We start from the raw sequence: 15,047 nt of genomic DNA on the forward strand, positions 1-15,047 counted from the left end.
GATATGTGATTGCGTGGCAGCATAAGCTTAAAAGGTGCAAAAGTGTTCATGTGCAACATACTAGATTTATAATATAGATTTGAAATATTTTCGATTCAATATCAACCACAACCAAATGAAATCAGACTTATGCACAACATCAGTAGCCAATCAGTCCTGTTTTTAAGTGTGCAAAAAGAAAAAAAGACAACGTTTAGCCTTACAGTCAAAAGCCCATCCTATAGCCAGTCAGAGACAAGTTAATTCAATCTGATGAGCGGCAGTCCTAGCTGTCATCAAGTTGCAGTGACAGCAGAGCTTCCTGAGCACCAGATGGCCAACTCTCAAAATGACAACAGCAGCAGAAATGGATTGATCTGATGGGCTCAGCTGGTCAAAGTCAATCATTTAATGCTAAATATATGCAGACGCCTGCAGTTAATCAAAAGTTTTAGAGCTAAGTCAGTTCTCTGTTATCAATTCTTGGTATAAGCGATTGGTGTGTTAAGAAATGTGGAGGAAGAATGTAATACTCACTAGTGAAAGGGAAGCCAGTCGAAGGCATTGAAGGAGAAAGTAGTTAAAACACACACAGTGCAATCAAACAAAGGCCTCTACCAAAAGACATGCTTCACACAGAGGGAAGTTTCTACATTGGATTGCTGAAAATCAGACCCATTTAATAAGCCGATAATGTGATTGTATGGACTCCTTGGGACTCCTATTCTAAAAGTATACACCACCTTTCAGACTTGTAAGCCCCCCAGAGAGGGGAGAAAAATACTCTAGATCAGAGTTCTGTATAAACACACCCTGACAACCACGTCACGACCAATAAGCACGAAGCATTCAGACTTTGTACATTATCTATGTTCAAGTATGTGCCCATCCAAAAACCACACTGTATAGAAATGATCTGGACACCATTAGCTTAGTCCTGGTAAAGAAAGACAAAAACACATCGATTCAAAGGGTTCATGAATGTATTTGTTTTAAGTAGAAATAAAAAATAAAAATAATTGTTGGAAGTTCATGGTTTGAGTAGTCAATTGGAAAAGCTGCATTTAAATCAAATGTTTCGTAGCCTTTGCTCTCCTTTGAACCAACCCATGTCCCACAGAGACGGCAACATTTACATCCTTTAAAACAAGTTAGAGGGAAGGCCAATCGGTTTTTGTCAAGTTGGTTTTCTACACAAGGAAATAGGGGCGCACCTCAGGCTTCATAACTATATTGACTAAATGTTGAATAGACACTAAAGCCAAGTATGTAAAAACATCTAGAAATGAGCTAAATTGATCATATTGAGGTAGCTGTGCTCTGCCTAGTGCAGAAATACTGGCTTTTCAAAATCAAAGAGTTCAGTTTAAAAATAAACAAATCCATGGTCATTTTTACATTGATGCGGGGAGACGTGACTAAATTGTAAGTGAAAGAAACATACATTTCATGCTAGGTCAAAGAACATGCAGCTTTCATTTTTCAGGAAACTTTTGTTTTCAGCAATGCATACAATCACTCCACAAACTCATCACACCCATCTCCTGCCAACTGGGACTTGTCCATCGTTTACACAAAGTGATGAACAAAAACAGTTGCATACAATAGTGTTAAATCTCTGTACAGGTCAATGGACTGCTTTTAAATATCTCATTTGTATACTCATGAAAAGGGAAGCGGAAAATAGGAATGTATTATTTCTACTGTAGTGAAATGAGACAAAATTACAGTCCCAAATCATTAAAAAAATACACATTTAAAAAGGCAATATGAACAATAAAAACTGACAAGTTTCTTTTCTTCCGTTCGAACCAGCAAAAAGTCCACAGCTATGGGCATAATGGTCAACTGACACTCAACAGGACTTTGTTACATTTTTATATTATTTGTTTAGTTTGTGTCCTCGTGCATGCTCGGCAGGCACACAGGCACACACTAAGTCTACACAAACACACTCACTCTAGCTACGCACACACAGGAGGAAGAGGGTTGTGCTCAAGTCAGTCAGGACCAGAACATGTCTGCCATGTTAGTGTCGGTGCTGTAAATCCACAGCAGCAGCGGGAGGGTGAGGGCCACAAAGGGCCAGGAGATGCCCTCCATGCATGCAAACAGGGAGCAGCATTTGCTGCTGGGCTTCTCCAGCTCTTTACCAGGGTAGTTCTCCATGTAGTTCCTGGCTGCTAACTTTAGGACCTCGTCCAGCAGGAGGACGGGCAGGGAGAGCTTCAGCACCATCAGCCACTGGGTCAGGTTCAGAGGGGTGATCTGGAAGATGATCTGTAGAAGAGAGGATAACATGAGCGAGCAGGATAACCTCTCCTGCTTTCACAGTTTCTCCACCCATCCAATCTATTACACTAGCATTATAATATCTTGTTCTAGAAAGCACTTCTGGTAGCCTCAGGACTATTACTGGTGCATGTAACCTCACCGGCAGGGGCTCCACATAGAGGATGAGAAAATGCAGGGACATGGAGAGGCAGATGGCTCCCAGCAGCCACATGTTCTCCCAAGGGGGCATACGCAGCAGGGACTGGTTCTCTGACACACTGAGGGAGAGAAAGAAAAAACTGGGTTAAGTCACAGGCTGAACACCCATTTCCCCATCATTTCACCATGTACACCAGATGAATCTCACAACATTATACCACTAGTGACAAGCCTAAAGCAATAGTGAAATAAGACAGGGAATGTGAAAGATGTAGTGGCATAGTCTGACCTGTTGAGGGCGTTGCACATCTCGATAGTGACAAGCACAGACAGGGCCATGGTCATAGGGTAGGGGGACTCAAACAGCTCACACTCCAAACCCTCAAACTCCGGGTTCTCAGGACCACACTGCAGGAAATGGCTCTGTGGGCAGAGGAGAAAAGCAGCTAAGCTAAGAGTAACTGTGTGTGTGTGTGTGTGTGTGTGTTGTATCGGCATCCTACCAGTTGGTAAAAGGTGATCCTGGGTCCGTCCGCAGCAGCAACGAACCACCAGGCAGCAGCCCCAACTGTTGCCGCACCCACATAGCCTGAAGAGGTAGAGCACAGGAGTCACATGTCTATCTGAATACACACAACAGCCTAAACACAAAAATCAATGACAGGATATTTCTGTGTTGTTCTATAGAGACCCACTCACATCCAATGGCGAGGTATCTGAAGAAGAGCCATCCAGAGATGAGGGGCTCACGGGCATTGCGGGGGACCTTGTTCATGATGTCCAGGTCGGGGGGATTGAAGCCCAGGGCTGTGGCAGGGAGGCCGTCCGTCACCAGGTTGACCCACAGCAGCTGGACAGGGATCAGAGCCTCGGGAAAGCCTAGAGCAGCGGTCAGGAAGATGCTGTAGGAATTATGGAAAAATATTTACATGGAGGCTTGTTACCGTAGCACTGAGGATCGTTTTTCGATTACCCCGCTGAAGAGAGGAGATGCTGGGTGCGTCACAAATTATACCTTATTCCCTATATAGTGCACTACTATTGACGACCTCCCTATTGGGTCAAAAGTAGTGCCCTTCAAATGGAAATGGGGAGCCATTTGAGACCAAGTCGGGATCCTCACCAGACGACCTCTCCCACATTGGAAGAGATGAGGTAGCGGATGAACTGCTTCATGTTGTTGTAGATGGCCCTGCCTTCCTCCACAGCTGCCACGATGGTGGAGAAGTTGTCATCGGCCAGGACCATCTCAGAGGCCGACTTCGCTACAGCCGTGCCTGAACCCATGGCGATGCCGATCTCTGCCTTCTTCAGAGCAGGGGCGTCATTCACTCCATCACCAGTCTGGCCATGGAGAAAGGACAGGGCATGGTTAACCATCTAATCAACCGTTTAGACTAATCACAGTGGATTGAGGGGAGTTTACATTACATGCCGAGGGCTGATCAATCATGAAGTTCGAACCACAACGTGTGGAGATTCAGTACAAACAGATGAGGAAGGTCTCAGGTGGACAATGTCTCACCATGGCTGTGATCTCATCCATGGACTGCAGGAACTCCACAATCTTGGACTTGTGGGATGGCTCCACGCGGGCGAAGCAGCGGGCATTCACCACAGCGTCTCGCTGGGCCGCCGGCGATAGGTCGTCAAACTCGCGGCCGGTGAAGGCCATGGATGAGACGTCGTCGTGGTCGCTGAAGATGCCGATGCGGCGGCAGATGGCCACGGCCGTGCCTTTGTTGTCACCGGTGATCATGATGACGCGGATGCCAGCCAGGCGGCACAGCTTGATGGAGGCAGCCACCTCAGCCCTGGGGGGGTCCAGCATGCCCACGCAGCCCACGAACGTCAGGTCCGTCTGGGGAGAGACACGGCGGGACAGTCAGACCAGACTAGAGTCCTGGCTTTGGCTCACTCACACCAAAAATATACATTTCTGAAATATACACCTATGATTACTTTGCAGCCTCATCAAATGGCTGTGGGCTACACTAGTTAATTTAGTAGACAAGATTTGCTTAGGATTCTGTGGCATTTTATAGTATGAAGAATACAATTGAACAAAGCTGAATAAAATAGAAAGGATATATTCTCCAAACGATTTGAGGGAGTGTACACATGCACCTATTCTGTGTTGAGTGTTTAACAAAGAAATAGGTACTCTATATGCTTAATTTAGAGTTATTCATGTAACTCTAGTTCTCCAAACATTGGGCTATATGATTATATTTTTAATACATTGTAAGGCTGCATGACTTGACTAATAGGCCAGCAGCGTACCACCCTGCATACCACATCTGGCTTACTTCTGAAGCTAAGCAGGGTTGGTCCTGGATGGGAGACCAGATGCTGCTGGAAGTGGTGTTGGAGGGCCAGTAGGAGGCACTCTCCTCTGGTTTAAAAAATATCCCAATACCCCAGGGTAGTGATTGGGGACACTGCCCTGTGTAGGGTGCTGTCTTTCGGAGGAGACATTAAATGGGTATCCTGACTCTGTGGTCATTAAAGATCCCATGACACTTGTGTTAACCCTGGTGTCCTGGCCAAATTCCCCAATCTGGCCCTCAAACCATTACTGTCACCTAATAATCCCCCGTTTACAATTGGCTAATTCATCCCCAGGTCGTTACTGTAAATGAGAAGGTGTTCAGTCAACTTACCTGGTAAAAAAAATTCTAAAAACTAACGATGATTTGAAAAAAAGTTACTTCAAAGGGCATGAGCTCTGCTTAAGCGCAGCAATGTGGAGATGGTAGGTTACAAACAAAATTTTCCATTATCAAAAGTGACAGCAAATTATGCATATAATGTTATTAAAAAGGTGCAGTTTAATGGTGAAAATGATCTTCCCCAAACTTGAAAATCACTCACTGCTTATATAAGCCAGTTAGGCTCTACACCCCTTGTAAAGAGGATTCATTTTAAAGAAGTTAATTGACGCCACTTCATATAGGCCTACGGACTAGGCTAGTCTTAAAATCACTTCTCTGAATAAGTGCCCTGCTATTCCTGTCACCCACTTCATTCAAGACCCCTTCTCTCCCTCCATTCTCACCTCGTATTCTATGAAGCGGTTTGAGTCTTCCAGCACCATGTCCTCTTTGGCGACGGGGTTGTCCTTTGTAGCCAAAGCCAGGCAGCGCAGGGTGTCACGCCCCGTCCCGTACTCCCTGATCACTGACAACACCTTGTCCTTGATGCCCGGGGTCAATGGCACCTTTTTTCCTCCCACACGGATGTGAGTGCACCTGTCAATCACTCCCTCTGGGGCTCCCTGGAAAGAGAGAGCGAGAGGAAGTCAAACCAGAGGAAATAAAGCATCAGCCTCAGCTCATTTACTGCATACTGCAGATTAAACTACAATTATAACCCGGGTAGTTCGAGACCTGAATGCTGACTGGCTGAAAGCTGTTTTCCCGTATCTTCGCCACCAGTCCGCTCCTGTGTCCACACATCGCAGGTGCTCCGTCGGTTGTCAAACCCACGAGTTTTTCCAAAGGCAGCTCCATCTCATTTACACATCTTGACACCTCTTCAGTGCATAGGATATCAGACTGTATACCACGCAGCCTGGCCTTGTGATTTGGCTTTTTTGAACAGAGCCTGGTATGACAAAACATGTATTTTTACTGCTCTGTATTTTTACTGCTCTAATTACGTTTGTAACCAGTTCATAAGGCACCTCGGGTGTTTGTGGTATATTGCCAATATTCCACGGCTAAGGGCAGTATCGAGGCGTTGCGTCGTGCCCAAGAACAGCCCTTAGCCGTGATATATTGGCCATATACCACTCCCCCGCTCGAGCCTTATTGCTTCATTATACACCAGGTAGATTCGGTCATGGATGCTGATTGGCTGAAATAGCATTTCAACCATGTGTATATCAAACAATATACCACAGGTATGATGCAAAAATAGTTTACTGTTCCATTTATGTTGGTAACTAGTTAATAACAGCAATAAGGAACATTGGGGGTTTGTGGTATATGACCAATATACCACGGCTAAGGGCTGTGTCCAGGCACTCTTAGCCGTGGTATATTGGCCATATACCACACATCTCTTGGGCCTTATTGTTTAAATAAACAATACTAAAGTAATCTGGTACAGAAACAGATCCTATAATATATCATAGTTATTATGAAGTGGCATCCCAAATGGCACCCTATATAGTGCCCTATTCAAAAGGTTGTGCACCATGTAGGGAATTTCTCAGGTGTCCACGTGGTCTACTATCCAAGCTATACTGTGGGTGGCTCATCGTTACCTTGACGAACATCTTGCCGATGGAGGAGCGGGCCTTGTTGGGGGTGCAGTACACAGACATGGACTTCCTGTCTCTGGAGAATTCCAGGGTGAACTCCTTCTTCATCAGCTGCTTGATCACCTGTACCACACAGAGGAAACACCAACACATCCTTAACTTGTGTGTGTGTGTGTGTGTGTGGACCCTATTCCCTATATAGTGCCCTACTTTTGACGAGCAGAGCCCATAGGGCTCAGGTCAAAAGCAGTGCACAATAAAGGGAATATGGTAACATTTGGGACCAACACTCAGTTGTATAATACTTCACATGAGGAACATGTTGGGATTGAGAGAGTAGCAAACAGTAGCTTACAGAGTTGCAGGCGTTGGCTCTCTCGATCTTGGACAGGCCCTTGACGTTGGTGTCGAACACGTTCATCTTCTCCACCAGACAGGTGAGGGCAGTCTCTGTGGCCTCGCCCACCTTCTCATACACACCTTTGGTCTGAGGAGAAAGCACACACTTATTAGCAAGATTGTAGCGATGAACTAAAAAAAACAGTTTACTTGTATATCCACAAAAGAATAGTGAAGACTACTGATATTCAAACCAGTAAATCCACCACTGATTTGTGTGACCGGGACTTTTCAACCAGCAGGAACCTAACAGTGAAGTTTGTAAAGGACACAAACCTCATTGTAATCCAGGGAGGAGTCGTTACACAGGGCACAGATAGAGGCCAACTCCACTAATCCATCATACTGGGAGGACTTGACTGGTTTACCATCATGGTACCTGGAATAAAAGACAACAGCCATGAAAAGGGGGGAACAGTGAGCTGAGGTAGGTTGTATTGACAACGAGACTACACAACATGTTTCATTGATGTGTGTGTACACTAATTACTCACACTTGTCCCTCAGGGGCGTATGTGGAGCCAGTGATGGTGAACTCCTTTAGGGAGCAGCTATTGCCCTCTGCCTGGTCAATAATGAACATCTAGAACACAAACACAGGGAGAGAATCTGTCAGGTTACAAGTCACACAGCAACAGTTCTGGACGTACACAACCAGTAGTTCTCTAGATCCCTTGAATCAACCGGACACTGAAGAGTGGGTTGATCTACATGCAGTAGTAGCAGCCTACCCAGTAGGGTGCAGCAGGCACCTGCAATACAAGTAGAGCACTGACAAACCATAATAGCCTTAGGCAAATGAATGAAATCAATTCTACTGCGCCTGGGAATAAAACCACTAAGGATTAAGCACACTTTACACTGGCAGCTGTAGGTCTCTTGAAGAGGTGTTTTCACTGCAGGGTAGACAAGGGTAACCAATTTACATCCGTGCTGGGATGAAAGCGTGGATGTCGTTGCTATGTAAATGAATGGTAGCCCACACAATGTGACGGCGGAGCAGGACATTAGTTCTCCATAAGGAACAAAAACAGACAAACCAGCAAGGAGGAGAAACAGGGAAGAGAAAGCAGACAGGGACAGGGTGAGAGGAGAGAAAGCAGACAGGGACAGGGTGAGAGGAGAGAAAGAGCAGTGAGAAAAAACAAACGAAGGGAGAGAGAGAGAGAGGGAGCATGTGCGTGAGACAAAACAGAGCGTGAGTAAGAGGGCAAGCCTGCCTCCTCCACAGCTGGCATGCAACAGAGAGATACGCACACACTGAGTGAGACTAATCTCCCAGGCGTCTGCTCTGCAGAGAATCGAGGCAGGATGAGAGACGGAGAGAAATATCTAAATTATAGGATGAACCGTGTTCTTTCCCCTTCTCTCCTGAGGCACAGTACAGACTTCAAAGAGCTGTGACATCAGGAATGCTTTACCAAAATCACAGAATAAATTAACATTCCTCTACTCCAGCCAGCTAATTTTAGAGCGACCCTTCTCACACAGCAGCCAAATTGCAGTATTGGTACAGGAATAGTTCAAACGTACATTATGCTAGGAACCTTTGCATTGGAAAACAATTAGACAACGTAAACAAGATGTTGCTTCAAACCCTCCCCCCCCCGAATTACAAGAACTGCATCACCCTACTATGTTAGATGGGAGAAGGACAGATCTAAAACACAGGGTCAGTTATGCAACACTACTGCATAAAGATCATAATACTGCATGAGAGACAGGGGGAGAGAGGAGTGGAGGTAGAAGGATGAAGAACATAAGAAATAGGGATTTAAACGTGAGAAGAGAGGGCAGGAGTGATGTAGTGGAAGAGAATAGCAGCAGAGGAGACCATTGGGGAAACAGGCTGGGGGACCGAGGGAGGGGTGATAATGCATTACGGTCTTTTCACTGCCCTCAGACTAGCGATGAGTCACACAAGGTGGGGGCAGGAAGGTACACAGTTCGGCAGATGGATTTAATCAATCTAATAGGGTAGAATTCAATGAATACGGGAACAGCGGAATTTCATAGCCTCCTCTTTCCAATCTCATTTAAACCGTGCTTGCAAATAAATGAATCCTTCATTATAAAGTGTTGCCCTTCAACCTCGACAACACCCTGGGGATAAATCCACACTGTCAGCAGATGCTGTCAAGACTGATTTATTTCCAGGGATGATGCCAAATCAGTGTCAATGTTTTCACTGAATGATTGTTCATGGTTGGCAAGAACATGGCCTTCTCCATACGCAGGTTTACAGCTACATAAAGTAAAAGATGAGTAAAGAAGAATTTAGAGAGGTTAAAGTGTGGAAGAGGCTGCTGTAGGCTCTGTTTACCTCAGCTGGACCCCTACCTGCTAGTGCAGAAAGCTTGTCCTAGGAGGCCAGGTGTTAGGTGGTGTTTTTAATCACGGCTTTCACATTGAGCAGCAGGAGATTTGTTTCATATAGTGACTAGGCAGTAGCACACAGCTAGAATGATTGATATATTTCAATACTACGGTAATGTTAGTTTTAATCATCGGAATATGACCCTGAGAGTCAGACGTAACCATAATACTTATCAACCGCCCCTACTCCCCCCACCATCCATCTCCTCCACGGTGCTCTGCGGATAGGGACTCACCCTGCAGACAGACATCTGGTTGGTGGTGAGGGTACCGGTCTTGTCCGAGCAGATGACCGAGGTGCAGCCCAGGGTCTCCACAGAGGGCAGGCTGCGGACGATGGCATTCTTCTTGGCCATGCGGCGGGTTCCCAGAGCCAGGCAAGTGGTGATGACAGCGGGCAGCCCTGGTAAAGAGAGAAATAAGAGGGGAGTTAGACATACTAACAACGCTGGAGCCCAATGTATCTCTTACCCTCTGGGATGGCGGCCACGGCCAGTGCCACAGCGATCTTGAAGTAGTAGACGGCGCCGCGGATCCAGGAGCCTCCGTGGACGGGGTCGTTGAAGTGGCCAATGTTGATGAGCCACACAGCGATGCAGATCAGGGAGATGACCTTGGACAGCTGCTCCCCGAACTCATCCAGCTTCTGTTGCAGCGGCGTGCGCTCCTGCTCTGTGGCCGCCATCTCGTCTCGGATCTTCCCGATCTCAGTGTTGACGCCCGTGGCCACCACCACGCCCACCGCCTTACCCGCTGCTATGTTGGTGCCCTGTGGAGGAGAAAGGAGAGGTGGTGAAACTTCAGGTGTACACTGCTGAGGGATGTAATTACCTCAAATACACATTGGGACATGAACAAGTGAGGGAGGAGCGGACAAGGGGTTAAGGATAAGAGGCCAACCATCAAAATCCCAGAGAGGAACATGTAAAGGAGATGATAGAGGGAACGGAGGAGATTATAAAAGTCTTGGGTTTGCTAAAAGAGAAAGAGGATCATGTAATGAAGAGGCAAGAGAAGATGAAAGGGGAAGGGGGAGAGAGGTATTTCAAGGTTTTCTAAAAGACTCACACAGAAGAGCATGTTCTTCTTGTCCTGGTTGACAGCCCGGGGATCAGGCACCGGGTCAGTGTGCTTGATCACAGAGACAGACTCTCCTGCAGAAGGACAAAGAGAGGGATGAGGAAGAGGGGGGATCAAACGCAGCCCTTACACAGAGCAATGAGGTAACAGGTTGACGGCTGTGTTAACTTCACAGCTGACTGAGCATGGCTGCCAATTACAAAACGCTGCATGCAAAAAAGACTTTCACACTCCTGAATCTGCATTGCAGGGGAAAGCAAGGCCTAGTGGGTAATCAGCTCAGCAAGCGTTGCACTGCTTTTCACAGATTATAGCCATGAATGGGGGGGGAAGCAGCTGAAATACCACAAACTCCAAAGGAGTGTGGACACCTGCACGTCATGGGCATTAATATAGAGTTTGTCCCCCCTTTGATGCTATAACAGCCTCCACTCTTCGGTGAAGGCTTTCCACTAGACTTGGGAACATTGCTGCAGGGACTTGCTTCCATTCAGCCACAAGGGCATTAGTGAGGTCGGGCACTGATGTTGGGCGATTAGGCCTGGCTCACTCACAGTCAGCATTCCAATTCATCCCAAATGTGTTCGATGGGGTTGAGGTCAGGGCTCTGATCAGTGAAGTTCTTCCACACAGGCCGAGAAACCATTTTTGTATGGACCTCGCTTTGTGCCAATGGTCAGACTGTCAGACGGGGAAGCGTGATTCATCACTCCAGAGAACTTGTTTCCACTGCTACAGAGTCCAATGGCAGCAAGTTTTACACCACTCCAGCCGACACTTAGCAATGCGCATGGTGATCTTAGGCTTGTGTGCGACTGCACTGCCATGGAAACCATTTCATGAAGCTCCCGACGAACAGTTCTATTGCTGCACCTAGATGTTTCCACTTCACAATAACAGCTCGTAGAGTTGACCGTGGCAGCTCTAGCAGGGCAGACACTTTACAAACTGACTTGTTGGAAAGGTGGCATCCTATGACGGTGTCACGTTGAAAGTTACTGAGCTCTTCAGTACATTCTACATTGGCTGTGTGCTAGAATTTACACATGTCAGCAACGTGTGGCCAAAATAGCCAAATCCACTAATTTGAAGGTGTGTCTACATACTTTTGTAGTGTGCCATGTAGTGTGAAAATAGTTTACACTTTACAAAAATAAAACCAACATGTGACAATTGAGATTTTACTGAGTTACAGTTCATATTAAAATCAGTCAATAGAAATAAATTAATTAGGCTCTAATATATGGATTTCTACTGACAGGGCAGGGGCCATGTATTGTAGCTGCAAGCAGCTGTGGCCCACTGTGCCACCATCAGGAAAAATTGCACATATTGCCCTGGGACGAGCTACTTCTGTACCGTTTACAACGCTTGCCAAATATCAGAACTCAAACACCAACTGATCATGCGAAATTATTTTGATGTAATTTGGACCATTTTCAAAATTTGTTTACTACAGAACCGCTCAGCACCAAAATAGGTATATAGCATATGTAGGACGAACATCTTCCAACAATATTTTCCAAGACTCATGCTCAAACATGGCCACAGCCTGCATGACTGATATTTCCTGTCCAACATAGTCACCATGAGGCTAAACTGACCCATTCTTTATAGAGAAGACTCAAAATGGCTGAGTGTGTGCCAAATGTCATCACTGAGTCAAACAGATTGAGATAAAAATATGCCCGTTATAGCGACACTGTGTGGTCGATATGTGCAGCGATATGTTAAGTCTCGACAGAGTATGGAACATGTGTACCAGGATTTGTTACAATACGATGGGTCCCATGTGGCTCAGTTGATAGAGCATGGTGCTTGCAACACCAGGGCTGTGGGTTCAACTCCCATGGGGGACCAGTACAACAATGTTTTGGATGCTTTGGATAAGAGCATCTGCTAAATGACTAAAATGTAAAATGAATATCTGTGTCAGAGTTCCTTTATGTGACAGACCACGCCAACATGAATGTTTATTAGTCATGTTGTTTGAGATGATATCCTGGAAAAATTTCATTTGTGAATGCTTGGTCCATAGACGCCACGTACCAAGTTTTGTGCAGATTGGTCATTAGGTGCCAGAGTAGCGTTTTAATAAGTATTTTAAACAAAATTTAAAATGGCAGAACTTATGGGTCCTTGTGAGGAGAGGGACCTTTATACCGAATTTCAGTACTCTAGCTCAAACAGGTTGAGGGGCGTGAGCTTTAAAAGGTTAGTATTTTCAATCGCTTGTTACAACACCACCATGTGGCCAATTGGCATGGCATTGCATGAGAGGGCGTGGTCCTTGGTGCTTTAACATCATGCAAGGTTGCAACCTCTTAGTCCTTACCATCTCACGTGAATGATTTTCCACAAAATCTGCAGAAAATAATCAACGCCAACATCCTCAATTGGTGACTCAACCTGGAGCTCTTCATCAGCCCATATAACCCAACTACATACAAGCTCTACACAAAAAAGCTCTACACATTTCATTCTTGCAATGCTTTTCTGGCTGCAAGAGCAATGGCAAAGACGAAGATTGAAAAGTATGACTCACCTGTCAGAATTGACTGGTCCACCCTCAGGGTTGTGGATTTGATAGAGGTCAGTCGAATATCTGCAGGAACTTTGTCGCCAACTGTGGAGAAAAACAATGGAGGGAGAAACCATTCAGTACAACTAGAGACTTTTTAAAAACATGTCTTTGAGTTGATTATACTGATGAGGATACCTTCTGTAAATGGATTACGGCTTTATAAAACAAGTTATTTAATGTGAAAGAGTAAAAACTAATGACGTTCACAGGTAATGTCCAATTCTCCCCACACAGAGATGCACACACGAAACCACTGGCTCACTAATACATGCAGAATGTAGACTAATGACATCAAAACAAACATATTTGCTGGATAACAGCTCAGATAAAGCAATCTGTCAAAAAAGATTAACGTTCCACTGGACGGGCGGGGGACTGAAATAGAAGGCAGCTCATTCTTTCCACTAAAACAGGGCTTTGATAAAATGTAAATCTCCCATTACCAAATAATTCTTTGCACCACTGAAATGGGGCAGGAACAAGATGCTATTCAAGGCTCTTGACATTTATTAGTTACGGCTGAGAAGGTAACAGTGTATCCTGCCGTCAGCCTGAAAGAACACAGGGATTTCCAAATGAGGTTTCATTTGATATGATTTATTAGGATCCCCATTAGCTGACGCCAATGGCAACAGCTAGTCTCACTGGGGTCAGACAACGAAAAATACATTACAGACAAAAGATTATACAATTTACATATAGAAGATAATGTAGTTTTACTGTGTATTTTGTCCAACTACTTCATATAGACGAAGACTGTAGATAGGGAAGGCCTACTGTACGACATGCAAAACTAGGGCTGAGCCCAATTAGTCAACTGGTCGATGGGCTGTTGGTCGACCAAGATTTCATTTTTGTCAAGCAGTAGCAAATATGTATATTATTTTTATGGCACACAAGACAACCATCTGAATCGAGGTCATCTCAGTGAACTAATCCGTTGGAGGCCGCATGGATGGCACAAGGGGAGTGTGGCAATAAAGCACTTCTCTCCAGAATGTGCTCTCCTGACAATTTGTGCACATTCATTGTTTCACGACATCAGTGTGAATTGTTTGCCTTGATTAGTAGGGTCGATCAATTCTCCTTTACATACATCACCAGTAGTACATTTACCATTAATTCCTAAATCTACAATGTTTGTTTAGTTAGGGCAATTTCTGTTAATGCATTCAATATTTTATTATTCCAGTCTTTTAAAGTTCATTTTCAGAGTGGACACATTGTTTGCAGAGCAGAAACAAGATTATTTAATACCATTTGTCAAGTTAGGTATTTCTTTAGTTTGGAGCGGTAATGTTCCACGAAAATGTGCATATGAAAACCAGCACTGGCACACAGGTGGGTAGAAATGGTAAGATAAATCTGCATTCCACATGAGAAAGGTTGCGGACTCCTCGTGTAGCCCATTACCGACATCTTCAGGAGAGTAAAGGCAGAATTTGAAAAAGCCAGCAGGAACGGGAGGAGGATGGTCAGGTTAAGTTTTCTTCTGATTATCTTGATCTCTGGCTCCGAAGTCATTTGTGTCTTATTTCAAACAGTTCACTTACAGCATCAGGAAAGCATATAGTTGATTGGAAAAACATTTATTTTTGGGGGGGGGGTTCGAAAGAAGACAACTTTCGGTCAACCAAGGTTTGTGTGTCAGGGACTGCCCTATGCAAAACACACATCCAAAAAAAGGAAAATCATTTTGATCAGTTCTACAGTGCAGTAGTTGGGGTTTAGATGTGAACGCTGCTGGGCAGGAGTCTCTGCTATGGGCCTTATGGAACTAGGCAAGAGAAGCAGCTACTTATTTTCTAGATTTAACCCTCCAAACATTCTGATAAAAGTCTGGCCACAGCTCTGATCTAGTTTGAAGCCTAGAGTTGGTAACGACGAGATTGAAGGATGATTGGGAGGTGTGAGATGAGGGTAGCTCAA

The 15,047-nt window shown here is 45.1% G+C and overlaps 1 protein-coding gene across 1 annotated transcript in view; it reads right to left on the minus strand.

Moving 5' to 3' along the window:
- Window positions 1-944: 944 nt before the first annotated feature.
- Window positions 945-15,047, minus strand: part of LOC139387846 (sarcoplasmic/endoplasmic reticulum calcium ATPase 2) — a 48,310-nt gene continuing 34,207 nt past the window's right edge. The window contains exons 6-21 of the mRNA XM_071134126.1: window positions 13,080-13,160; window positions 10,523-10,608; window positions 9,926-10,223; window positions 9,691-9,857; window positions 7,573-7,661; window positions 7,355-7,457; window positions 7,035-7,166; window positions 6,683-6,802; window positions 5,471-5,689; window positions 3,938-4,273; window positions 3,536-3,756; window positions 3,112-3,314; window positions 2,916-3,001; window positions 2,702-2,835; window positions 2,414-2,531; window positions 945-2,259 (exon numbers count right to left, since the gene is read on the minus strand). Coding sequence (XP_070990227.1) covers window positions 1,984-2,259; window positions 2,414-2,531; window positions 2,702-2,835; window positions 2,916-3,001; window positions 3,112-3,314; window positions 3,536-3,756; window positions 3,938-4,273; window positions 5,471-5,689; window positions 6,683-6,802; window positions 7,035-7,166; window positions 7,355-7,457; window positions 7,573-7,661; window positions 9,691-9,857; window positions 9,926-10,223; window positions 10,523-10,608; window positions 13,080-13,160 — 2,669 coding nt within the window. The 3' untranslated portion in view covers window positions 945-1,983. The remainder of the gene's footprint in view (window positions 2,260-2,413; window positions 2,532-2,701; window positions 2,836-2,915; window positions 3,002-3,111; window positions 3,315-3,535; window positions 3,757-3,937; window positions 4,274-5,470; window positions 5,690-6,682; window positions 6,803-7,034; window positions 7,167-7,354; window positions 7,458-7,572; window positions 7,662-9,690; window positions 9,858-9,925; window positions 10,224-10,522; window positions 10,609-13,079; window positions 13,161-15,047) is intronic.

This window comes from Oncorhynchus clarkii, chromosome 29, assembly GCF_045791955.1.
Source record: "Oncorhynchus clarkii lewisi isolate Uvic-CL-2024 chromosome 29, UVic_Ocla_1.0, whole genome shotgun sequence".
Taxonomy (NCBI): domain Eukaryota; kingdom Metazoa; phylum Chordata; class Actinopteri; order Salmoniformes; family Salmonidae; genus Oncorhynchus; species Oncorhynchus clarkii.